The sequence below is a fragment of the Cebus imitator genome, unplaced genomic scaffold (genome assembly GCF_001604975.1).
Source record: "Cebus imitator isolate Cc_AM_T3 unplaced genomic scaffold, Cebus_imitator-1.0 Scaffold407, whole genome shotgun sequence".
NCBI lineage: Eukaryota > Metazoa > Chordata > Mammalia > Primates > Cebidae > Cebus > Cebus imitator.
In genome coordinates this window covers 1,173,239-1,199,285 of record NW_016107722.1, presented here as the reverse complement: position 1 = coordinate 1,199,285, position 26,047 = coordinate 1,173,239, and the positions used below count along the sequence as shown (strand labels likewise).

At 39.9% G+C, this 26,047-nt stretch overlaps 2 protein-coding genes across 3 annotated transcripts; one reads left to right on the top strand and one right to left on the bottom strand.

Annotated features, from left to right (window-relative positions):
- Positions 1–744: 744 nt before the first annotated feature.
- LOC108289618 (E3 ubiquitin-protein ligase RNF4) lies at positions 745–6,866 on the bottom strand. Its single transcript, XM_017509121.2, has 3 exons — positions 6,759–6,866; positions 1,881–2,016; positions 745–1,779 (listed from the first exon to the last, which is right to left on the bottom strand). The coding sequence occupies exons 1-3, from the start codon at positions 6,864–6,866 to the stop codon at positions 1,214–1,216; spliced, it is 810 nt and encodes a 269-aa protein (XP_017364610.2). The 3' UTR covers positions 745–1,213.
- A 1,254-nt stretch (positions 6,867–8,120) lies between these two features.
- On the top strand, positions 8,121–22,127 carry GMFB (glia maturation factor beta). 2 transcript variants are annotated; one of them, XM_017509132.1, is made up of 7 exons: positions 8,121–8,399; positions 12,867–12,963; positions 14,688–14,737; positions 15,422–15,471; positions 15,936–16,018; positions 16,730–16,803; positions 18,441–22,127. In XM_017509132.1, the coding sequence occupies exons 1-7, from the start codon at positions 8,397–8,399 to the stop codon at positions 18,510–18,512; spliced, it is 429 nt and encodes a 142-aa protein (XP_017364621.1). In that variant the 5' UTR covers positions 8,121–8,396; the 3' UTR covers positions 18,513–22,127. The 2 variants fall into 2 exon arrangements, with proteins under 2 accessions (XP_017364621.1, XP_017364620.1); XM_017509131.2 differs by having other exon boundaries at positions 8,248–8,399; positions 15,933–16,018.
- Positions 22,128–26,047: the final 3,920 nt, after the last annotated feature.

The window sequence follows — 26,047 nt, the reverse complement described above, 5'->3', positions numbered from 1 at the left end:
TCTTTAGAGAACCCGAGGCTCCCACATGCCTGTGGAGTGAAGGAGAGGTTGTCATCTGGGTTCCTGTGCGGGGATAAGCCACTGTGTTTACCAATCAAAACCTATGTAGTCAAAAGCCCAAAGGATCCAAGCCCAACTGTCCAGAGTAGTTTCTGAAATAAATGCCATGGGGTTGGGAAGGATGAGAAAGCCAAGTCAGGTGGGCCAGGTTCTCTGAAACATGGGGCAACAGTGACTTGGGCAAAAGCCTGGAAATGAGTGGCTGATAAGGCCACAATTACTGCCACCACCTCTCAGCATCTATGCAGGGGCAGACATTAGGCAGTGGGAACTGAGGATCTGAGGACTGGAGGGTGCGTGGTGAACACAGGATGAATTTTATCAGAAAGGAGAGGACACCCACACAAGTGCCTGCCCTATTTGACCTGCATGTCCTGTGCCAGGTGAAGGACGCTGGAGCGTGGGTAAGGTTCCTGAGAACAGCTGGTGGGCAGAAAGGGACTGGGATGGGCACTGCTCCGCAAGCAACATTAGGCCTCTGGGGGGGGATGCTAATAGTGCTACATCTTGTGGACTGCTGAAAAGTAGGTAAAGAATGGCCTTTATTGCACTTTTTCCTTCTTAGAAAACGGGGGATTGCTCTGCAGAATTTCTCTTTTTGCAGAAATCACTGCAGATCAATAAGATGCAGGCAGAATCACGGCGACCTCAAGGGAAGAAGTCCAGCGACTGGTCTTTTCCGGGGCCACTCTTGCACCTGGGATCCTCGAGCTGGGTGAACCAGGTCTGGCTTGGTCAATGTGTGGGCAGGCAGACTGGTCAACCGGCAGACACTTGGGACAAGAGGTGGGGTACCCGGGGAGCTGGGGCAAACTTTCCAAACAGGGAAAATTTCTTGGCAACTATGCACGTTCTCCAACCAGACTAGAACCACAATTCCCAATTACAATGTGCCTGACTCCTCCCTTTCTCCCACCCTAGAACCGACCACCCCAGAGGAACACAGAAGACCTTGGAGGGTCCTGGGTCCAGCGCCACAGCATTAGACTGGAGATAACAAAAGGAAGGGGTTGGAAACAAAAGAGCAGTTTACATATTGGACGTTGGTTTCGACACAGTCTTTCTGAGCTCAGGAAAATGGAGGCAGATAGATACCACTGGAAAACCTGTCTGTCTGTCTGTCCATCCGTCTCTCTGAGCAGCTCTGAATACTTCATATATAAATGGGGTGGTACCGTTTGTGGATGATCTTTTTCCTACAAGTTGGGCAAGTATTAGCATTCCTCAGGGAATCACGGAGGCACTGGCTACAGAAGACATGGCCACATTCCGTGGAAACGATGAGACGTCCATTCTGCACAATCTCTGAGTATCCATCCATGCAGATAGGACAACTGACAGTACCAGAGGGCCTGAGGCCTGCAGCGCCCTCGTCCCTGGTGTTTCTGGGAGTGTGGGTAGTCACATACACGTCTCTGTCCCTGGACAGCTCTTCATCGTCACTGCTCACCACACAGCTGTCAGCATGGTCCTGGTGTAGCCTCCTAGCATTCCTCCTTGGTCTTCTCCTTTCGTCAACAATCACAACAGAGTCATTGTGAGTCAAGTCAACAACAACGGGCTCTAAAGATTCACAGGTGAGGTCCACAATTTCATCTCCAGCAGTTTCCACAAGTTCTATGGGTTCTGCTTCCAAGGAAATCTCCAGGGTGGAGGCTGCTTCCCGAGTTCGCTTCTGGGCTTGTCTAGAATTTATTGTTCCACCACGACGCTTTTGTACTCATTGTGCTCTTTGGTGCCAACGTACAGAAAAGGAAGTGATCTATGCCAAGGTTTGCAGGGAAGTCAAGTGTTCTCAACCTTTCATGCCCTCTGATTACTCATCTGGCTTGCAGAAGAATTTGGATCTGGGCAGATTTCCAGTATTTTCAAGTCCTGTAGCTGGTTAGGTCCGCAGGCGCCGCCGCCGTCACACTCCAGAGAGGAAGCTCCTTCTCCGGCCGCCGAGGAGAGCCCCTCAAGCAAGATGCCGCCGCCTCATCAGCGACCCAATTCCGCTTCCTGCTTTTGGTGTTTTAAACATGAAGTCCTTACCTGTGCCTATGTCCTGAATAGTGTTGCCTAGGTTTTCTTCTAGGGTTTTTATGGTGTTAGGTCTTACGTTCAAATCTTTAATCCATCTGGAGTTAATTTTGTATAAGGTGTAATGAAGGGGTCCAGTTTCAGCTTCCTGCATATGGCTAGCCAGTTTTCCCAACACCATTTATTAAACAGGGAATCCTTTCCCCATTGCTTGTTTTTGTCCAGTTTGTCAAAGATCAGATGGTTGTAGATGTGTGGCATTGCTTCCAAGGTCTCTGTTCTGTTCCATTAGTCTCTGTTTTGGTACCAGTACCATGCTGTTTTGATTACTGTAGCCTTGTAGTATAGTTTGAAGTCAGGTAGCATGATTCCTCCAGCTTTGTTCTTTTTGCTTAGGATTGTCTTGGCTATGTGGGCTCTCTTTTGGTTCCATATGAAGTTTAAAGTGTTTTCTTCCAATTCTGCGAAGAAGATCAATAGTAGCTTGATGGGGATAGCATTGAATCTATACATTACTTTGGGCAGTATGGCCATTATTGATTCTTCCTAACCATGAGCATGGAATGTTTTTCCATCTGTTTGTGTCCTCTCTTATTTCCTTGATCAGTGGTTTGTAGTTCTCCTTGAAGAGATCTTTTACATCATTTGTTAGTTGTATTCCTAGGCATTTTATTCTCTTTGTAGCAATTGTAAATGGCAGTTCGCACATGATTTGGCTTTCTGTTTGTCTGTTATTGTTGTATAGGAATGCCTGTGATTTCTGCACATTGATTTTTGTATCCTGAGACTTTGCTGAAGTCTTAAGCTTAAGGAGGTTTTGGGCTGAGATGATGGGGTCTTCTAAATATACAATCATGTTGTCTGCAAGTAGGGACAATTTGACTTCTTCTTTTCCTAATTCAATGCCCTTTATTTCTTTTTCTTGCCTAATTGCTGTGGCTAGAACTTCCAATATTATATTGAATAGGAGTGGTGAGAGAGGGCATCCTTGTCTAGTGCCAGTTTTTAAAGGAAATGCTTCTAGTTTTTGCCCATTCAGTATGAGATTGGCTGTGGGTTTCTCATAAATAGCTTTTATTGTTTTGAGATATGTTCCACTGATATCTAGTTCATTGATAGTTTTTAGCATAAAGGGCTGTTGAATTTTGTCAAAGGCCTTCTCTGCATCTATTAAGATAATCATATGGTTTTTGTCTTTTGTACTGTTTATGTGGTGAATTACAATTATAGATTTGCGTATGTTGAACCAGCCTTGCATCCCTGGGATGAAACCCTCTTGATTGTGGTGGATAAGCTTTTTGATGTACTGTTGGAGTTGGTTTGCCAGTGTTTTATTGAAGATTTTTGCATCAATGTTCGTTGTGGATATTGGCCTGTATTTTTCTTTTTTAGTTGTGTCTCTGCCAGATTTTGGTATCAGAATGATGTTCGTCTCATAGAAAGAGTTAGGGAGGATTCCCTCTTTTTGAATTGTTTGGAATAGTTTCAGAAGGGGTGGTACCAGCTCCTTTTTGTATGTCTGGTAGAATTTGGCTGTGAACCTGTCTGGACCTGGAATTTTTTTGTTGGTAGGCTATTAATTGCTGCCTCAACTTCAGACCTTGTTGTTGGTCTATTCAGTGTTCAACTTCTTCTCGGCTTAGTCTTGGGAGTGTGCAAGTGTCCAGGAATTTATCCATTTCTTCCAGATTTACTGGTTTATGTGCATAGAGTTGTTTGTAGTAATCACTGATGGTAGTTTGTATTTCCGAGGAATCGGTGATGATCTCCCCTTTATCATTTTTTATTGCATCTATTCAATTCTTCTCTCTTTTCTTTTTCATTAGTCTAGCTAGTGGTCTGTCTATGTTGTTGATCTTTTCAAAAAACCAGCTCCTGGATTTATTGATTTCTTTAAGGGTTTTTTGTGTCTCTATCTCCTTTAGTTCTGCTCTGATCTTAGTTATTTCTTGTCTTCTGCTTGCTTTTGAGTTTTTTTGATCTTGCTCCTCTAGCTCTTTCAATTTTGACAATACGGTGTTGATTTTAGATCTTTCATTGTTTCCCGTGTGGACATTTATTGCTATAAATTTCCCTCTAGACACTGCTTTGAATGTGTCCCATAGGATCTGGTACATTGTGTCTTCATTCTTGTTGGTTTCAAAGAACATTTTTATTTCTGCCTTCGTTTCATTGTTTATCCATTAGTCATTCAGGAGCAAGTTGTTCAGTTTTCCATGTGATTGTGCAGTTTGAGTGCGTTTCTTAATCCTGAATTCTAATTTGATTGCACTGTGGTGTGAGAGACTGTTGTGATTTCCATTCTTTTGTATTTGCTGAGGAGAGATTTACTTCCAATTATATGGTCAATTTTAGAATAAGTGCAATGTGGTGCTGAGAAGAATGTCTATTCTGTGGATTTTGGGTGGAGTGTCCTGTAAATGTCTATTAGGCCAGCTTGGTCCAGATCTGTGTTCAAGTCCTGAATATCCTTGTTGACTTTCTGTCTCGTTGATCTGTCCAATATTGTCAGTGGAGTGTTAAAGTCTCCCACTATTATTGTGTGGGAGGCTAAGTCTCTTTATAGGTAGGTAAGAACTTGCTTTATGTATCTGGGTGCTCCTGCATTGGGTGCATATATATCTAGAATAGTTAGCTCTTCTTGTTGCATTGGTTCTTTTACCATTATGTAATGCCCTTCTTTGTATCTTTTGATCTTTGTTGGTTTAAAGTCCGTTTTATCAGAGACTAGGATTGCTACCCCTGCTTTTTTTTGCTCTCCATTTGCTTGGTAAATCTTCTTCTATCCATTTATTTTGAGTCTATGTGAGTCTTGGGGTGTGAGATGGGTCTCCTGAATACAGCACACTGATGAGTCTTGACTTTTTATCCAGTTTGCCAGTTTGTGTCTTTTGATTGGGGCATTTAGGCCGTTTACATTCAATGTCAATATTGTGTTTGAATTTGATCCTGCCATTTTGGTACTGGCTGGTTGTTTTGCCTGTTAGTTGATGTGGCTTCTTCATTTCATCGTTGTTCTTTACCATTTGGTACACTTTTGCAGTGGCTGGTACTGGTTGTTCCTTTCCCTGTTTAGTACTTCCTTCAGTAGTTCCTGTAAGGCAGGTCTTGTAGTGATGAAATCTCTCAGCAATTGCTTGTTTGTAAAGGATTTTATTTCTCCTTTACTTACAAAGCTTAGTTTGGCCGGTTTATGAAATTCTGGGTTGAAAATTCTTTCCTTTAATGGTGTTTCCTTAAGGGTATTGGCCCCCACTCCCTTCTAGCTTGTAGGGTTTCTGCCAAGAGATCTGCTGTGAGTCTGATGGTCTTTCCTTTGTGGGTAACCCAACCTTTCTCTCTGGCTGCCCTTAGGATTTTTTCCTTCATTTCAACCCTGGTGAATCTGACAATTATGTGCCTTGAAGTTGCCCTTCTTGAGGAATATCTTTGTGGTGTTCTCTGTATTTCCCGGATTTGAATGTTGGCCTGCCTTTTTAGGTTGGGAAAGTTTCTCTTGGATAATATCTTGAAGAGTGTTTTCCAACTTGGATTCATTCTCCCCATCACATTCAGGTACGCCGATCAAGTGTAGATTAGGTCTTTTCACATAATCCCATAGTTCTTGGAGGCTTTGTTCATGTTTTTTCACTCTTTTTTCTCTAATCTTGCCTTCTCATTTTATTTCATTGATTTGATCTTCTATCTCTGATATCCTTTCTTCTGCTTGATCGATTCAGCTGTTGAAACTTATGCCTCACAAAATTCTTGTGGTGTATTTTTCAGCTCCATCAAGTCGTTTACGTTATTCTCTAAGCTGGTTATTCTAGTTAGCATTTCGTCTAACCTTTTTTCAAGGTTCTTAGTTTCTTTGCATTGGGTTGAACATGGTCTTTTAACTCAGAAAAGTTTATTACCCGCCTTCTGAAGCCTGCTTCTGTCAATTCATCAGATTCATTCTCTGTCTTTTTTTGTTCTCTTGATGGTGAGGAGTTGTGATCTCTGGGAAGAGAAGAGGTGTTCTGGTCTTCAATGGTTTCATCCTTTTTGCGCTGTTTTTTTTTTCCTCTCTTGGTGGGTTTATGTCCCTTTGATCTGGTTTCAGGCGGAGTCTCTGAGCAGACTTTTTCTTCTATTGAGGTTGGAGCTGTATCTTTTTTGGCCTGTAGAGGGCGTTGCTGGGCTCTCTTGGGTTTGGTGAGGTTCCTGGGTGGGGGGTCCTTCCCTGGAGTTTGTTTGCAGGTGAGATTGGCCCCGCCTTCCCAATGGTATCTCTCCCAGAGCTCCATCTTCCTGGTTGGGTTCAAACTGGTGTATTTGCTGCCTAACTCTCTAGCAAGGGCTTTAGTTTCAGTTCTGTGGAGGTGGCGCCTGCCAGGCCTTGTGGCCTGTTTCCCTGCTTTCAACTCTGCCTCCCCCTGTGGGACGGTGCGGCCTGTTGGCATTAGTCCAAACTTCCGCCCAGGTCTGTGTGACAACTTGCTGCCCCAGGTGGGAGCCGCTGCTCAGATCTGCATAGACTACAGTGCCCCACCCTCTGGCAGGGCTCTCGTGGACTGTGGGTTGTATGAGGGATGAGGTAAGCACAGGATCCGAATTAGACCACTGAGTGGGTGAAGTCCCCCCCCAAGTCAGCTGCATGTTTCAGGTGAGGACATGCCACCCGCTCTTGATTTGCCCCCCTGCGCGGCTCTCACCCTGTGGCGTCTTCCCTGGGCTATTTTCAGTGCCATATCAGTCCCACCAAAATGTCTGGAATTGTGAAGTCCTCCAGCCCTCTGCGTCTCATTTGCTGGGAGCTGCATTCCGGTGTTACCTTCTCTCCGCCATCTTGGCGCCCCTCCCTCACTGGATCATTTTTTTTTCAGGCATCCCCACTCGTTTCCCACGCCACTACATTACTGCTAATAGTCCTTTTACTTAAAGAATTCCAGTGACTGGCCTTAGGAGATAACCAAGGTTGCAGAATGTCCCACCTCAAGAAGGAATGTTGAACAATTGATTCACAGCCTTGTTGCCACAAACCAGACCATCGGTGGCCCATTATTCAAGACAACCCTTGCAAGCAGATAATGCTGACCTGCATAATCTACTCCTAATTTGTTGTGCTCTTTCTGGAAAGTCAGTCAGGGAATTTTCTCACTCTCTTATGGTGCCTCCCTTATCCCCTCGCATAAGCTCCAATGAAACCTTGTCTGGAGAAATTATTTGTCCTCAGGTCAATTTGCATTGAGAGACCAATAACCTTTGGTCATAACAAAATAAAGTACTGCCCAGGCAATTTGTTTTATTGAAGGCACCGGTTGAATCCTAGAGCCTAAACTTTAGTTCTTCCAAATCACTTTCTTCATGTATTCAATACTGGAGTTGTTCCACTGAGTCTGCATCTGGGACAAAGACTTCTGGATGTTCACTTAGGCAGTGGCCCAAAAGAGTGCTCATTGAAACGCAAATCATCATTCAATCATACTTCAGTAAATAACTTGCATGGAGAAGAGAGATGGATGTGGTGACTGACGCCTGTAATCCCAACACTTTGGGAGGTGTGCAGGAAGATTGCTTGAGGCCAGGAGTTAGAGACCAGCCTGGGCAAAAAAGTGACACCCTATCTCTACAAAAAATTAAAAGATTAATCGGCTGTGTGGTTGCATGCGCCTGCAGTCCCAGCTACTCTGGAAGTGAGGTAGGAGGATTGCTTGAGCCCAGGAGTTTGAGGCTGCTGTGAGCTATAACTGTGCCACTGAACTCCATCCTGGGCAACAGAGAGAGACCCTGTCGGGGGGGGTGGGGGGGGCTGTGGGGGAGGGGAATGTATCAACCAAGTACTGGAAGGCTGCAGTGGTCAGAGGTGGGGTTCTGGAGAGGGTGGGAAGAAAGGAGGGGTGTGCCTAGTTTGAGGGAGATCAGATTTGGAAGGTAGGCTACGGTCAGTACACACATTTACCATTGAAATCATTAGTGTCAACCATGACCATGCCCTCAGAGCTTGAAGACAGTTAAAACGGTCTGGAGAATTGGCATGACTTTTAAGGAGGCACCTTGGGTTTGTTTCTCACTTGCAGCCAGGCAGAGCATCCTCCTCTAGAGGGCGCAAGGGAAAAAAAAAAAAAAAAAAAAAAAAAAAAAAAAAAAAAAAAAAAAAAAAGCAGGCGCTCGCGTTCTGGCTAATTTTGAGCCGCGCCTCCTGCCGTCCGCCATCACGTGCCGGCCCGCCAAGGCTGCGTTGATAGGTGGGGGCGACTGGGCCCGGCACCGGGCAGGAAGGGAGGCGGCCGCCAAGCCATTCTGAAAGGCGCCCTAGTGAAGGCGACAGGCAGCTGACGGCCGGAAGGAAAATGGTGAGTTGCCGCTGGGAGGGCGGGAGCCGCAGGGCTGGGCGAGCCGGCCAGCCGGGCTTTCCTGATTTCCGGAGCCGGCAGCGGCGGGCAGCGCCCAGAAGAGGTCGGCGTCCGCTTCCTTCCTGGCGGCTGGCTAGTGCCTGCAGCCAGAGACTTGGCCTCCGCCACCGCGCCTTGGCAGCGTTCTCCAGCCGGGCCCGGGGTAGACCCGCCCAGCGGGCCATGGGACTAGGGTGTGGCCACGAGTCGGCGGGTAAGGGGGAGCCTCGCCAGGCCCTTCTGGGAGGGCTTCAGCTTCTGAGCTGTAGGTCGGAGGGAAAGGGATCTGCCCCATCGGAGGGCTCTCCCAAACCCCGCTTTTCCTGTCAGGGCCGTGACCAGGTCCCAAGGGTTGGTGGGCTCCGAGCATCTTCCGCCTGGCGGCGTTTCAGGGGAGGACTCATTCTGATTGAATTCTCTCGGCCTCGCCTAAGGCTTTTTTCTGTGTGCTCTTTTCCCTAGCCTCCTACAGAGGATTTCTCCTTATCTTTGCTTTCCTATGGCCGTTGGAAACCTTTCGACCCAAAGCTTTGGCCCTGGGCCTTAAAGTAATTGTCAAAAGCTTTAGTTTTGTTGGTTCTGGGGGTTATGGCTTCTATTCTTACATGGGCCGGACCCCAAGCATAAAAATAAAGTGGAGAATTAAATAAATCGCCATCAAGGATCTTTTGATCTATCCCATCAGGTTTTTAAGTGTGCGTAAATTTCATTAGAAACAACAAAAACACTACTCTCTGACCATCTAGTCAATTCCCAACGCACTTTTATCGAGTAGATCTTGTCATGGTCGCTGAATCCAATGGAATCTTTTCAGTTTTCATCTTTTCTGACCTTTCAGCTGCATTCCAGAGTGTTACACGCTCGTTTTTGAAGCATTTTCTTCATTCTTCCCCCTTGGCTTCTGGGATACAGAACTCGTCCTACCTCTCCTATTGGTCTGTCTATTTCTCTGGCAGACTATTCTCCTTTCCCTGGACAATACTCGAAGGAGTCCCAGGCTTTATTATAATCCATCATTTTCTATTCTGTATTCTTTATCCTAAACTATGGCTTCATTTACCACCTATTTTCAGATTACTTGTAAATTTGCAGCTCAGAACACCTGGCTTCTGAGATCCATTCCAGATCTATATGTCCTTTTTTTTTTTTTTTTTTTTGAGGAGATGCTGTTTCACTCTTGTTGCCCAGGCTGGTGTGCAATGGTGCGGTCTCTGTTCACCGCAACCTCCGCCTGTCAGGTTCAATTCAAGCTATTCTCTTTCCTCAGCCTACCAAGTAGCTGGGATTACAGGGATGTGCTACCACGCCTAGCTACTTTTGTATTTTTGGTAGAGACGGGGTTTCACCATGTTGGTCAGGCTGGTCTCGAACTCCTGACCTCAAGTGATCCACCCACTTAGGCCTTCCAAAGTACTAGGATTACAGGCGTGTGCCACTGCGCCCAGCTCCAGAGCTATATATTAATATTTCAGTATTAAGTTAACATCCCCTGGGAAGCTTTTCCCCCATTTGGGCACCCTCAAAGCCACCTCAGTTTGTCAATAAAACTCATGCTCTTTCTCCTCAAACTTGGTCTCTGTCGGTGTTCCTTAACTCAGTGAAAGTTTGTGTCATTCAATCTGTTATACAAGCCAGAAGCCTAGGAGTTACCTTGGTAAACTTTTTTTTCCTCACCCACACCCCACCCCCACCCCCAATTTCCAATGTGTCACCACCTCCTTTGTAGTGGTTAAGAGTGAGTTAAGATAGGCTTGCCTGGGTTGAATCCTGGCTCCACTAGCTATTTAATTGGGGAAAGATACTTAACCTCTCTAAACCTTAGTTTCCTGCAAAATAGGAGTATTAATAGTATCTGTTTCATGAGATTGTTTTGAGCATGAAGGGAAATCTATGTAAAGGATATAACACAGTGTTTCTCTCATAGGTTCTGATACATGTTAACTATTATTAGGACTAAATTGGAATTTTTTTGCTATTGAGTTGTTTGAGATCCTTACATCTTCTGGTTACTAATTATTTGTTGAGTAGAGTTTGCAGTTTTTTCTCCCATTCTGTATATTGTCTCTTCACTTTTGTTTTCTTTCCTCTGAGAAGCTTTTTAGCTTGATGTAATCTCATTTGTCTATTTTGCTTTAGTTGCCTGTGCTTTTGGGTCTTACTCAAAAAAATCTTTGCCCAGACCAATGTCCTGAAGCATTTGCCCAATGTTTCCTTCTAGTGGTTTCATAGTTTCACATCTTACATTTAATTTGATTTTTGTGTATGCTGAGAGTTGGGATCTGATTTTCTTCTGCATATAGATACCCAGTTTTCCCAGCACCATTTGTTGGAGAGAGTGTCCTTTCCCCAGTGTATGTTTTTGGCATCTTTGTCTAAAATGAGTTGGTTGTAAATGTGTGGATTTACTTCTGGGTTCTCTATTCTGTTTCGTTGGCCTGTGTGTGTGTGGTTTTATGCCAGGATCATGCTGTTTTGGTTACTATTGTTTTGAAGTATATTTTGCAGTACCGTGATACCTCCAGCTTTGTTCTTGTTGCTCAGGGTTGCTTTGGCTATTCACAGTCGTTGTGGTTCCTTACAAATTTTAGGATTGTTTCTTTCCCTTAAGAATGTCATTGGTATTTTGATCAGGATTGCATTGAATATATCACTTTAGGGTAGTATGGACATTTTAGCAATGGTATGTCTTCTAATCCCTGAGTTTGGAATATCTTTCCATTTTTGTATGCCTTCTTCAATTTCTTTCCTCAGTGTTTTATAATTTTCATTGTAGAGATCTGTCACTTCTTTGGTTAAATTTATTTCTAGATTTTCTTGTAGCTATTGTAAATGAGGTTGCTTTCTTGATTTCTTTTTCAGATTGTTTCTTGTTGGTGTCTATAAATATGTAATTTATCAGCTCTAACAGTTTTTTTTTTTTTAATGGAGTCTTTAGCTTTTCCTAAGATCGTGTTGTCGTAGACAAGGATAATTTGACTTCTTTTTTTCTAACTTGGATGCCTTTTATTTCTTTCTCTTCCCTAACTGCTCTGGCTAGGACTCCCAGTACTGTGTTGAATAAAAGTGGTGCAGTTGGGCACCCAGAACTCAGAGGAAAGGCTTTCAGTTTCCCATTCAGTATGCTGTCAGCTGTGGGTTTGTCATATATGGCCTTTATTGTTTTGAGGTATGTTCTTTCTATACCCAATTTGTTGAGGGTTTTTATCATGAAAGGATATTGAATTTTATAAAATGTTTTTTCAGCATCTCTTGAAGTGATACGATTTTTGTTCTTGAATCTGTTAATGTAATGTATCACATTTATTGATTCACTTATGTTGAACCATTCTTGCATCACTGGGACAAATTCCACTTGATCATGGTGGATGATCTTTTTAATGTGTTGTTGAATCTGGTGGTCTAGTATTTTGTTGAGGATTTTTGCATCTGTGTTCGTCAGAGATATTGGCCTATAGTTTTCTTTTTTTGCTGTATACTTGTCTGGTTGTGGTATCGGGGTAATGCTGGTCTTGTAGAATGAACCTGTTGCTATTTTTTCCCCTTCAGTTTTTTGGAATAGTTTGAGTAGAAGTGGTATTTTAAATCTTTGGTAGAATTCAGCAGTGAAGCCATCAGATCCTGAGCTTTTCTTTGATGGGAGACTTTATTCTGTTTCAGTCTCATTACCCATTATTGGTTTGTTCAGTTTTTGTATTCGTGGTTCAGTCTTGGTAGGTTCTGTGTGTCCAAGAAGTTATCCATTGCTTCCAAGTTTTCCATTTTATGGGAGTATAGTGTTCATAATAGTCTCTAATGATTCTTTGTGTTTCTGTGGTATCAATTTCAGTATTTTTTTTTGTCTCAGCTTTTATTTCTTTTGCACATTCTTAGTAGCTCCTTTTAATATCTCCATAGTTATTTAATTATAATATAAAATGTTATTGGCCTTAATTCTGATTATAATATGAAATGTTATTGATCTTTATTCTTAGGAGGTTTTTTAATACTTTCGTTGCTTGTTTTGTTTTTATCCCCTGTAATTGTGAGGATGAAAACGAATTTATTAATTCTAAGTGTAATCAGATTATTTTCCTGTTCTTCCTTCACTGTATAAAAATAGCATGCTTGCCTTACATTCTAAGAGCAGACAGTGATTCTTGACTTTCCTCATATTCTTCTCTTCTTCTCCAGTTCTGATGATATTGCACATTATTATGTGAATGGTTTTTGAGACATTCATTAGCCAAAGAAAAAGTTAAAGTATACTTTAAAGTCCTTTTATGTGTTCACATATTTTACTTTAATGCATTCACTTAATTGACATTTGTGAATGTCAGTGTGCATTATAAAGGTATTAGGTTTTATAACTAACATGATATATATTGTACATATAACATGTAATATATTGAAGTCATGGCATTTTATATGTATGTGTTTTTTCTTTTATAGAGTGAGTCTTTGGTGGTTTGTGATGTTGCTGAAGATTTAGTGGAAAAGCTGAGAAAGTTTCGTTTTCGCAAAGAAACGAACAATGCTGCTATTATAAGTAAGCTAAAAGTGATTGCCTCCAAGTTACATGTTCTTAGTTTGTTTTTAATCTTGTAGCTACATTGAATGAACTGAACCTTTGGAACGCAGTATTACTTCTTCTGTTTCATTTCCCCAGCGCCACCTTTAGATCACTTTAAAAAATAAGTAGCAGCTAATTCTAATGTCACAAAACAGAGGTGGATTGTCCCACCTTCCCCATAGTTCTCCTCTCAGCTGCCTGTACAGCTCTGGAGGTGGTCATCTTTGTCACTTGGGTAATGAGGATTTCCATTTGCAGTGACCCATCCAACCCATCCTTCTTGGGGGACTAAAAATAGCCTGGCCAATGGCTCATGCCTATAATCCAAGCACTTTGGGAGGCCGAGGTGGGCAGATCACAAAGTCAGGAGAGCGAGACCATCTTGGTCAACCTGGTGAAACCCGTCTCTACTAAAAATATAAAAATTAACTGGATGTGGTGGTGCGTGCCTGTAATCTCAGCTACTCAGGAGGCTGAGGCAGGAGAATTGCTTTAATTAGGGAGTCGAAGGTTGCGGTGAGCCGAAATCATGCCACTGCACACCAGCCCGGGCAACAAGAGCGAAACTCTACCTCAAAAAAAAAAAAAAGCCCGTCCATTCATCCTCAAACAGAAACCTTTGCCTGCATCTAAAATGGCAAAGTTCAGCATTGTGTGCAGAGTGACTTTGTACATTATTCCAGTTGTAGACGTGAACTCTGGTTTCAGGGAGAGTACTTTTAAGTGGCACTGTCTTCTGAAAATGGAAAAAGTGATTTGCATATTGCTTCTCCCACTGTGAGCTATATCTGACATTATGCAGATTTCCGTTGTATTCATAGGCAGTATTTAATATGTAGGTAGCGATTTAGAAAGATGGGGGAAGTATGAGGGGGTGAAAATGTAAAACTCTAGAGACCATGCTTAGCAGAGATGCATCTGGCAGATGTGATTTAACCAGAGGTCATGACAACTTGTCATGAATTCTGATTTCATTCTAAATAAATACTACAACGTCGACATGTAGTTCTTCAAAGTGAAAATGTGTGTTTGTGCCATTTTGCTGCAAAAGCTGAAGCTATTTGAGATTATGTTATATCTCACAGGATTTACTATGAATTGGTACAAAACCAAACATGGTCAACTTTGCCAGACTAACAGGAAAGAATAGAGGCATAGAGTATCTAAACTTATTTTGATTTAGCTTTGGATTACATTAGACATAGTTGAATGTAGATATCACTTCTATTTAGTTAATCACTTTCTTAGAATAATAATACTGTGCCGTGAAATCCTGACCTTGGAGAAGCCAGGAATTTTGAGGTTTCTCTATTCTGGTCCCTGATCATGCACTTTTTCCCTTGCAGTTATGACCATGTTGCATATAGACCAGTCTCAATCATAGTCACCCTTTCAGGCTTTTTCTTATTATCTAGGAAGTTGCATTTGAGTTACAGAGTTATTCATATATACAGGAAATGTAAGAAATTGACATAAAGTTCTAAATAAGCAAACTGGGTATTGGGAATTATGGGTAAAAGCTGACCGCTTGAAAAGCAAAGCGAACTAATCAAATATAAACTAAAACTTGAATGAGTTATATACTTGTGTTTCTTGATGTTTTAATTTTAGATGTCCGAAAAAAGGCTGAGATTGTGTGGGTTGGGTAGCTCAAGGTCGCATTAGAATCTCAGCTTACTCATACTCGATTTTTATTTTAGTGAAGATTGACAAGGATAAACGCCTGGTGGTACTGGATGAGGAACTTGAGGTTTGTTCAATGAACTAAATACAGTTTTATAGTTAAGTAATTATTATTATTCAAAAGATGCTATATTAGTTACATGTGCTTCTAAAATGAGTCTTGAATCTCCTTTAAATACATGTTCATTATGCATGAAAAGCATGTGCTAATTGTGTAGTATGTTGTGTTGCTAATTTAACTACCTTCTTTAAAAGCATTAGTGAAGTACCATTATTAGTGGTATAAGTTGGGGTTATATAACTAGTAAGAAGTGAGTCAACTTTATAACTTGCTTGTAAGTTGCTTGACTAGTACTTAAAACCCTGCAATTTAAGTATTTAGTTTGTCAAATTAAGTAACTGGAGTGAAAATAATTCAATTCTTTTTTCTGAAGTCAGATGTTATTGTTTCCGCTAAAATACTGGTTTATGTCATTCAGTATTTCCTGACAGCTGGAACATAAGCATAGAATCTGCGCCTCCCAGCCCCATATTTAGTTAATAAATGGAGCTAAACCAAGTGGGCAGAAGGAGGCTTCTGTTGGATTGAGAATTTAGTAACCTGAGTTTATGTGTAATTTGGTAAGATGAAATTTTACTTTGTAGCATATGGTAATAAATATGTAACTGTTAGTAGAATGGGTGTTTGGTGTATCTTTTAAGGACTTATGGGTAAGAAAATGTTTGAAAGTTGCTTTCTCTCTGATGCCAGGGCATTTCACCAGATGAACTTAAAGACGAACTACCTGAACGACAACCTCGATATCCTTTTCTTAGTGCTTTAAAAGATTGATTTTCTTTAGTGGTCAGACTTGTTTGTGAACTCATTTGTTAAACGCCTAAAAGTATCCTTCTGTGTCATGATCACAGTCAAATTAAAATATGTATGCATATATTGGATTAAGAAAAATGAAAGGTTGGTTTATTTGTGCGATGAATAATTTTCTTTTTTGAACTATATCCTTTATTATGTGTACAATAAAAATTAAGAAGAAAATAATCTGTATTAAGCCTGGACTTTAAAGTTTTTTTTTTTTTTTTTTTTTTTGGCGAGATTATTTTTTTTTTTTTACTTATCCTTGGGACTCCTTTAATTTTGTGGAAAGATAATAATGAAGATGTGGCCTAAAAGAATAGGATAGAAACCTGCAGCTCAGTAGCTCCCTGGGTGTTGGCAAATACCTGTCTCAGGGCAGTAACTTTAGTTTCTTTAACTTGAGAAAAACCTTCATTGTATATAGTTATAAATATCAACATGACGATGGAAGAGTTTCATATCCTCTGTGCTTTATTTTCTCCAGTCCTGTTGGTAAGTGAATTTCTTTAAATAATGCGTATTTGGCTCAGATCCAATTCAGCCATTTTATACTAGACAAATTTTATGCTGTTTTTAAAGATGGACAATGTCGAATAACTTAAATTAAGGATGGTCTGTGTCTGTATGTGTCCTTGCGCCTGTGTGCACGCATTCCTAGAAAGAATGAAGCATCATCTCTTAGAACTTATATTCTTAGGATAAATTTCTAGATGTGTAATTGCTGACTCAAGTCATACATATATTTTAAGGATTTTGAAATGTAATGACATTTTAAGATATCAGAAGTACTTTATTTTTATATTTTAATCTTTTATCAGAAACTTTTATCAGAACAGATCTCCCTGCCCTCCTGGTCCACTACCATCCCAAAACCTTTTGTATTTTAGTCATCCATAAAATTGATCTTGTTATTTAGTGTCAAAGTGAAGACAGTACAGAAAGTTTTTAATTGTTTGCAGGGCTCTAAAAGTCAGAATCTACAAATGTCTAGAATCTTTATTTTTACCAACCTGTAGACTTATTTACAACTTAACTGTCTCTTTCTGTAGGCAGTGTGCAATGCAGGACTCAAAATACAACCCATATACATTCTGTAAACGCAATAGAAATCCAAAATGTGTCATTTTTAAAAATAAAAATAATGATAACCCATAACTTTCTTAAAATCTGTGTCTCATTTCTACACTAATCTCTCTTTTCCAGGATGTAAGCCTGAACAACAGATGATGTATGCTGGGAGTAAGAATAAGCTAGTCCAGACAGCTGAACTAACCAAGGTGGCATTTGTATTTGACTTACTTGTTGAGATAATGTTTTCCTTTAGACTATAGAGCAATAGCTAACATAGTCAAAAGGGGTATCTTTTAAATACAGGTGAAGTTAGTTAGCCAAAATCTTTTAGTAATTGGAAATAGAATGAGATAGAAGTGTTTGAACCAAAGTGTTTTTTGGATAAGTTGGTTGGAAGAAATCACATTCAAAATATAGGCAGTTTTAAAAAGCCACTGCAACTATTAAATCTATTGAGAGTTATTTTATCTGCCATAAGATAATTTCTAATAGATAAAGGTCACCATTGAAGCTTCTTGGCATCTTTTACCATAATCTAAAATGAACCAAGTTCTGTGCTGGAATTCAGTATTATGCAGTTAATTGTATTGTTTCCAAATATAAAATTGTTAAGAATGTTAATAAAGTTAGAAGATTCTATTTTATATGAGAACTTGCTTTAAGATTTAATATGTCCCTATTTTATGGTATTTTTGAAAGGTAAAGGTAAGAGAGGTACTTGGTTCTCAAACTTTAACTTCATATTAGTTTAAGTTGAAAAAATATGTACCCTTAAGGTTTTGAAATAGAATGTTATATTACTAAAATGGTATTAAACAATATTCCCTTTCAAGCTTTATTTTAAGAACAGTGTCAGTATTTTCTTCTTAGGTGCTTAATCGTCAACTCTGGAATGCCTTTAAGTGCCCTCTGCTATTTCCCCTTAGTCCATATGATTGTGACCACCACTTTATAGACATTACTTTTTCCTAATTTGTAACACAGGAACACTGGAGTTGCTCTAACGATTTGGGTGGTTAAGGAGCTGTTAAGAGTCTCAAGTCTGTTCTAATCCTGGGCATGCCCTACAGTGCTGGAGTTGAGACATTACACTTTACAAATTACTTTTACAGTTAATCTTACTGAATCCTTACAACAGCTCTGTGAGATATTCTGTGGATAGGAAACCCAGAGGATGAATGAGTTGCTCAGGGTTGTATAATGGTAAATTTAGACAGAGCTAGGATTTAGCTATCTAGGACTTATGATTCACATCTGGCTCCAAATCCCATTCTTTCTCTGTAATACGTTGTTTTTCTTTAGCCGTTATACTTTCTGGACCTAATTCAGATTCTTGCTAGAGATTTGTGGCTGATCTCCAACCCCATCTGATATTTCCATTTGACATTCAGGCTCCAGAAGACCAGTGTATGTTCCTCAGTTCCGAACTAGATTGATTTTAGTTGTGTAAACTTGGGATGTCTTCTAGGAGATAAGATTTACAGAACTGCTCTTTTAGACTATTTGTAGATTTGTGCTTTTGATTTTATGTATTTATTTAGATTGTAGTTTTGGTTTTATGCTGTTTTGATTGCTGTTCTTTGGCAACTGAGTACTTAGCATTTAAAAGAAGTAAGGTACTACCTAAAAGGTATATCTGATTTACACAGGTTAAGTCATGACCAATATGAAAGGAAGCACAATTTGATATTTAATGCTCAAATATATAATGTGTTTGCCTTCTGTTTTGTTTTCTTTTTTTTTTTTTTTTTTTGGTTTTCAGATTTTTATTTTTTTTTTTTTTTTTTTTTTTTTTTTTTTTTTGGAGTATCAAAGTATGACTTAAGTTTTTTTTTTTTTTAAGGTATTTGAAATAAGAAATACCGAAGACCTAACTGAAGAATGGTTACGTGAGAAACTTGGATTTTTCCACTAATGTGAACTTCTGTGTTTTTAAAGTATTTATGTATTAACCTTACCATACTGGAACCAGACATAAATACTTATTTATGCCTAAAAATGCACTGTTACTTACAGTTTGTTTCCTGCAGTAAAGAAAAATTCTTCATTTGTGCAAAGTTTGAACAAAGAGGAAATCATCTTCATAGTAATGAAACTTTGTAAAGTGTCTCCTTATTTTGGTACTTGTTAGGTGGACTACTTTTCCCCAGGGACTTTTGCATTCTTGTGACTAATTTCTATAACTTAAGGTTCAGAATTTGTTACTATTTACAGACACCATTGGAGAGTGGATATATTAGATTGTGAGAGACAACTGTTGCCTCCTTTTGACAAATACTGGATATTAGCAGTTTATTTATGAAAATAGCATATTATCACTTGTCAAATCATTGAAATTAATTTGGGGTCAAAGACTTGAGTGACCCAGGATTGAGCCATGAATACTTTACTGTAGTGTAACCTGCATTATAAGTACATTGATCAATTCTGTATCTTCTTTGGTTCCTGTATCTTTTTAATTTAGTGTAGAAACTATGTTCATCAATCACTCATTTTTAAGGTCGGGAAGTTAGATTTTATGATAGAGTTATGACTGTTAGCTTTTCTCCTTATGGAAAATAGCATCTTAGTCTTAGAAATTGGTGGGTTGTAATAATCAAGGGCTTCGTTCCTTTTATGTCATTTCTAGACAGTTTTGAATCTAGGTTAATAACACTTATTTATAAAGCACCTCTTAATGTCCTGTGAACACTAATTATTTTAAATGTGTTAATACTGTGCCTTTGATTTGTTAGCTTTAAAGTTAGTTTAAGACTTTTACACTGCCAGTATTCCAGATTTGGTGAAATTAATACTTTTTTAAAGGGTCCAAATAAAATAATTTTCTAATGTGTATATCTGAAATTTGTAATAAAGTCAACTTCATATTTTAAAAATTCCAACTATCTGCTTGCAATGGTGAATATATGGCAGTTGAGAGTTATAATTTTGGGTATACTTGTGATTAGTTTTGTGCCATAGGAAAAAGTTAACTTAAAACTTTGGCCATAGTTAATAACATTAACACATCAATAGAAATCACATCTTATATCCTAAATGTCAGAAGATACTCTGAACTGGATGCCTGAATAGTTAACTAAACCAGTCTTGTTAGATGATGGTATTCTTGGCATGAAGCAAGGATTCTGCTATTTGGCATACTTGTAAAAACAAATATATAAGTAACCATTGAACATTAATTTGATAATAGGTCTAGAGACTAAAGGCTAACTAAATTTTGTGAGTGAATTCTTATCTTAGTCATCTCAAAACTAGCAAAATTTAAATTTTGGCATGTTTTCCATTCATATGTTCTTTGCATTTTATTTTTGAGGTTTCTGTGAGAAGTAAAGATAGTTGGAATTTTCATGATATTGAATAGAACATATTCTGTTCCCAACACTGTTTGGCTTCACTAATTTAGAAGTCAGGAAGCAATAGAAAGTTGGAGATGAGGAAGTGCTAGAGTAGGTGTTTGTTTTGGTTCTTGGAGGGAAAAGATTCTTTATTCCAATTTGCAGAGAGAGAGAGAGAGATTGAGAACTCACCCAGGAAGTTTAAGAATTCTTTAAACAGGTATTTTGATATTGGAGAGTAACATGCATATAATTCTGTAGTAATGCAAATGTAACTCAAGTGAGTGCAGAGTGTTTTTAATGTTTTTGAATGAAGGAAATGAGATTTTGTTTCACCTGGTTTGCAGGAATAAGAGAAACTAGTGCTGCAAGAATGTATTTTTTAAGGAACTTAATGAAGCTCCTTATTTTGTCTTGCATGTTTTAGTTTTGTTTATTTTTAAACTTGGAGGTCCTCCATAATGTCAGATAATATTAACCTGTCATACATTAGAACTTTTAGTTCCCCTACTCTCTTTAACAGGAGCAAAGAGCTGTGATAAACCATGCTTTTTTGAGCTTGTCTGACTTCTAATCAGTAACATGTTTTTTGTAAGATAACAGATTGAGGTTAGAGGATCAGTAGAACATTTTTATTCATCTGTCTGATGGGGAGATCTACAAATCCCATGCTCTACAGTGTTCTCAAACATTTATATAGATTTCCCTTTCATCTTACTAGATTTCACATTGTTCTTTTCAAGTTATTTCCTATTTAGTGTCTTTTTTCTACCATCCCCCAAATAATAACTCCGGACTTCATAATTCCAGTTTTTACATTCCGTATCTTTCTGGTACAACCATTCCCATTCAGCCTTAAATCTTAACCTTTCCTTTTAGGCAGCAACTTTTTTCCTGGGACCCTCCTGCGTGGTCTTCTCAGTCAGTGTTAATTTTGAAATTGTTGGCCCTCCATAAGTTCTGCATAGTATCTAATGTCAAAATAGAACCAACTGGTAATCACAGTATTATTTAGTGTGGTTTCCATGACAGCAAAAATACACATGAAGAAAACTTCTCAGGTTACTATGCTGAAATTCCAAAATGTCTGAGTTTTGAATAGTGATCACTTTGTTCTGGTATTCATGCAATTATATTAGGAAAAAAGTTGATTGTTTTTGTTTAATTGACTTCTAAAATAAATGTTCAAATTGTCTAGTTCTAAAAGTTTGCTAAATGCCTTGTGCAGTTAAACATGCTCTTATTTAAGAGTGTGTTGCTAAATTTTTTTACTGTCATTACTAAATAATCTGTGTGGCAAAATGTGTGTCAGCACTTTTCCCTCCCTTTTTATCTCCTATTTTCAGGAGTCAAATGTAGCCATAAACTGCATCCTTGTCTGACACTTAGCTAAAAATTTCCAGTTAGGGGAGTTTATTGCCAAATTAAATTTGGCTGTTTTCCCCCAGTCCATACTGATATTAAGGAAGGTGTAGTTAAAAAATGTTTGGATTACTTTTAAAACCTGAGCAATGTCATTAATCCATATGTGGACTAGTGATGAATAGATATTTTCATAAGAGTTTAAATGCTGATATTTGGTGGAAGTAGAGAGTAACTCATATTCTATCAATTCAAGTATTCTTACTACGGTTGCTTTCCCTGTTTGTTTGATAGACTGATAGTACTGGAATCTATAGCGTTTGAGCCATTATGACTTTTGTGAGGATGTGTTTTAAACATTTCTGGACAAATCTTATTTTGTATTTCTGGAAGAATGTAATAATCTTCTAGGCCACTTAAAACCAATGGTCCCAAGCTGAATATTCTTGAGAAATTTGTTTTTATTATGCCATTTGACATTTCAAATCAGTGCTCATATACAGTAAACTTGTGATAGAAATTGTATTATCTTGCTTTTTGAAGTGTAATTCATATAATTACTTGAATATTGTTTGCGATCATTAATATGCCAGGGCAGTTCCCACTGATTTAGATGGTCCAATATAATCTCATTCAGGAGGCTTGAAACATTAATGGTTTAGTCCTGTGAATTTTAACAGTTCTCTGTCATCGTTCAACAAAACCAACAACTGGCACAACTTCTTAAGCTGTGGTTTCAGTCTCTGCTAGTTCATATTGCATGTTTATTTTGGACAGTCTTTTGTTAAGCATGGTGCTTGTACTGGTTTAAATAAAATGTTAACATTAAAAGACTTCTAGCTTTTTTTTTTACTCACCTCTTTCCCCCTTTGGAGTTATTGGCACCTACCTGGCTCAGTTTGTGTGAGCCACAAACTTTATCTGGACAAACTGAGAGGCAAAGAAACAAGAGCCATTTGGCAGCTTGTAGAAGAAAAGGATAATGAAGCTATAAAAATTTCTAAAACTTGGTCTGATGCTAAGATGTAGAAAATGTCGGTGAACAATAGTAGGGACAGAGAGAGCTATTTCAAATGATGAGTGCTTGCTTTCAAAGGGAGAGTTAGAATTAGGAGAGCTGTGTACTTCCTAAGAAATAAAATTGAAGGGTTTTTTTTTTTTTTAATTGAATATAGTTTATCACTATTAAACACTCATTGGCAACCCACCCTACCTTTATTACCAACTTTACCACATGGTATGTGTTTAATAGGTGTCTACTAAATGAATACAAATCACTAACACATAGTTTTTAGTTTGCCATTTATTTCTGTGATAGTCACAACTTGTTATGATTGGGAAAGGAGTAGTTTATGCCTTCCTGTCTTCAAGAATTTCACAAGGAGGATTGGCCCGAGCATGGAAACATTTATATCTTTCTTATTTCTCAAATTTAGCCACCTACCTATTCAAACAGCCAGCTCTTAAATTTTTTCACCTTCACTAAAGAATATCTATTGTCTTTTTGTCCTTTTCACTTTGCAGCAACAAAAGCATTTGTAAGCACTTAGCCTCAGAGCATGGGCGCATTCTTGGAACCACCCAATGGGTTCTCCTTGCCCACTGCCCAGAAACAGCCAATCTATTAGGAGAACTGCAGTCAAGAGTTTTTGAATCACGCAGACCTGGCTGTATGGGAGACCTGAGTTTTATTATTACCCAAATCAGTGGTCCCCCACGTCTGGGACTGGAGATTTTAAGGATAATTTGGTGGGTAGGGGGTTGGGAAGTAAGGAGTGCTGATTGGTCGGATCAGAGATGAAATTGTAGGGGTCAAGTGGGCTTTTCTTGGTGTCTTCTGTTCCTAGGTGGGATCATAAAACTAGTAGAGCCAGATTACTCACCACAGGCTCAACCCTGTGGTACTTCAGAACACAGGGTCTGCAAAATATCTCAAGCACTGATCTTACATTTTACAACAGTGATATTATCCCTAGGAACAATTTGAGAGATTCCGGAATCATGCAGCCTTGGCTGCGGTGACTCCTAAACCATAATTTCTAATCTTGTAGTGGCTAATTTATTAGTCCGACAAAGGCAAACTTGTCCCTAGGCAAGAAGGGAGGTTTGTTTCATGAAAGGGCTGTTACCATCTTTGTTTCAAAGTTAAACTATAAATTCTCCCCAAAGTTAGCCTATGCCCAGGAATAAACAAGGACAGCTTGGAGGTTAGAAGCAAGATGGAGTTGGTTAGATCAGACACTCTTTCACTGTCATAATTTTCTCATTGTTAGAATTTTCGCAAAGGCAGTTTCATTTGCATGAGGGTACACCCTGCGTGGATATTGTATCCTTGCAGAGTGTAGTTTTAGCTGTGTTGGGGAGCCAGTTAGATTAAAGATGTCACTGCTGAGCACTAGGAGTTTTCACAGATAATCCTCTTATCTTCTATTTGAGATCCGCTTCCAGCCTATGTGAAAGTTCTCTGCTGAGGTTGCTGCCATCTTAATTATAGAAAAGAAAGAATGCCTTGGTGGCATCCAAATGCCACCATGCAAAGCATGCAAAGCAGAAAAGGAGGGTATATGTGTGACTTCCAAAGTCACCGTTACTTACAAAGTTAAGTACAGATTCTCTTACTCTGAAATTTAAGGCTCTTCGTATTTCTGCCCATTTCTTATCTGCACTGGACAGTTGTCTTAGTCTGTTTTGTGCTGCTGTAACACGATACCTGACACCAAGTAATGTATAAAGAACAGAAATTTATTTCTGACAGCTAGGGAGACTGGCACGTCGAAGATCAAGGTACTGGCATCTGGCAAGGGCCTTCTGGGTGTGTCCTCACAAGAAAGGGGCGAACCCCCTCTTGAAAGTCCTTTCTATTGTGGCATCAGTCCAGTCATGAGGGCTTTTCCCATAAGGCTCCATCTGCCAACACTGTTGCATGGGGGATTATGTTTCCAACACATGAATTTTGGAGGACATCTTCAGACCATAGCAACAGCTAAGGCTAAATATGCCCACAACCCTTTGTTAGGTGGAAATGCCCCTGCACCTGGCTGTACTTTCCTGTTCTAAGCCCCCTCCACACCCACAGTACACACAGGACTCTTGGTATTTTCAGCCCCAGCTAGTTGAACCCAAGGGCAGCCAACCTCTATGATCTTGCCAGACTGGAATCCAACAACAAGTTAGGCCAATCACTTTCTTGAGGGAGGCAGACAGCAGTGTGAGCTGACTGACCTTGAAAGAATGTCATTAGATGGAGAAGAGGGAAAGAAGATGCCAGCTGGGATAGTGTAGAATAAAGCAGGCCTGGCCGGATGTGGTGGCTCATGCCTATAATCCCAGCACTTTGGGAAGCCCAAGCAGGAAGACTGCTTGAGCTCAGGAGTTCGAGACCAGCCTGGCCAATATGGCAAACCCCCATCTCTACTAAAAATACAAAAAATTAGCCAGGTGTGGTGGCGCATGCCTGTAATCCCAGCTACTTGGGTGGCTGAGACAGGGGAGTCACTTGAACCTGGGAGGCAAAGGCTGCAGTAAGCCAAGATTGTGCCATTGTACTCCAGTCTGGGTGACAGAGTGAGACGCTGTCAAAAAATATAATTTAAAAATAAATAAGCAGGCATGCAGAGAGTAGCTGGATTATGTTAAAGATGGAGCCCCAAATTGAAGAGCCCCACTCCCGCCTTTTAGATTTCTAGAGCCACTTTTGAACCAAGGTCACTCTTCATTGTCCCTTTTTCTGAGGCCTGGTTGGTCAGCTTTTTCTAGGTTCCTCTGTATGTCTGTCCCTACCAGAAGCCCTCTGTTACTTATTAACCTGAAGATGTCTGTTTACTTGTGCACAAAAGCACCTAACTTCGATGCTACGTCTAGTTTCATCTGCCACGGTTCCCTACATTTACACTAACTCCAGCCTAACCAAATGTGATGGTTAATTTTAGTTGGCGTCTGAGTGGAGTAGCGGAGGAAGATCCACCCTCAGTGTGGGCAAGCACCTTCCAATCTGCTGGGGACCTGGAGAGAACAAAAACAGAAAAGGCAAATACGCCAATCTGTCCGGTAGAACTGGGATGCACTCTTCTCCCCATCCTTGGACAAGAATTCTAGGTTCCCTGGACTTTGGACTTTTAAGACTTACACACCTGTGGCTCCCTGGGTTCTCAGGCCTTCATCCTCAGACTGAGAGTTACTCTCAGTTACACCACTGGCTTCCAAGGTTCTGAGGACTTCAGACTTGGCCAGAGCCACGCTATCAGCAACCCAGGGTCTCCAAGTTGTTGAAAGTCTGTATTGGGACTTCTCAGCTTCCATAATTGTGTGAGCCAATTCACCTAATAAATGCTTCCTATCTATCTATCTATCTATCATCTATCTATCTATCTATCTATCTATCTATCTATCTATCTATCTATCTATCATCTATCTATCCTGTTGGTTTTGTCTCTCTGGAGAACCCTAATACGTCCTTTCATACAAACATGTCCTGAGCCTCATCTTCCTCCACCAACAGAAACACTTTTCTCCCAAGCTGCTGCTGCTGCCTGCCAAAATCCCCAGCCTTCAAAAATCACCCCAAATGCCATTTAAATCATGAAGTCTGTTGTTTGTTGAACTAAATATAGTACCTTCTTTAAAAAAGCAACAACAAAGCCGGGCGCGGTGGCTCAAGCCTGTAATCCCAGCACTTTGGGAGGCCGAGGCGGGTGGATCACGAGGTCAAGAGATCAAGACCATCCTGGTCAACATGGTGAAACCCCGTCTCTAC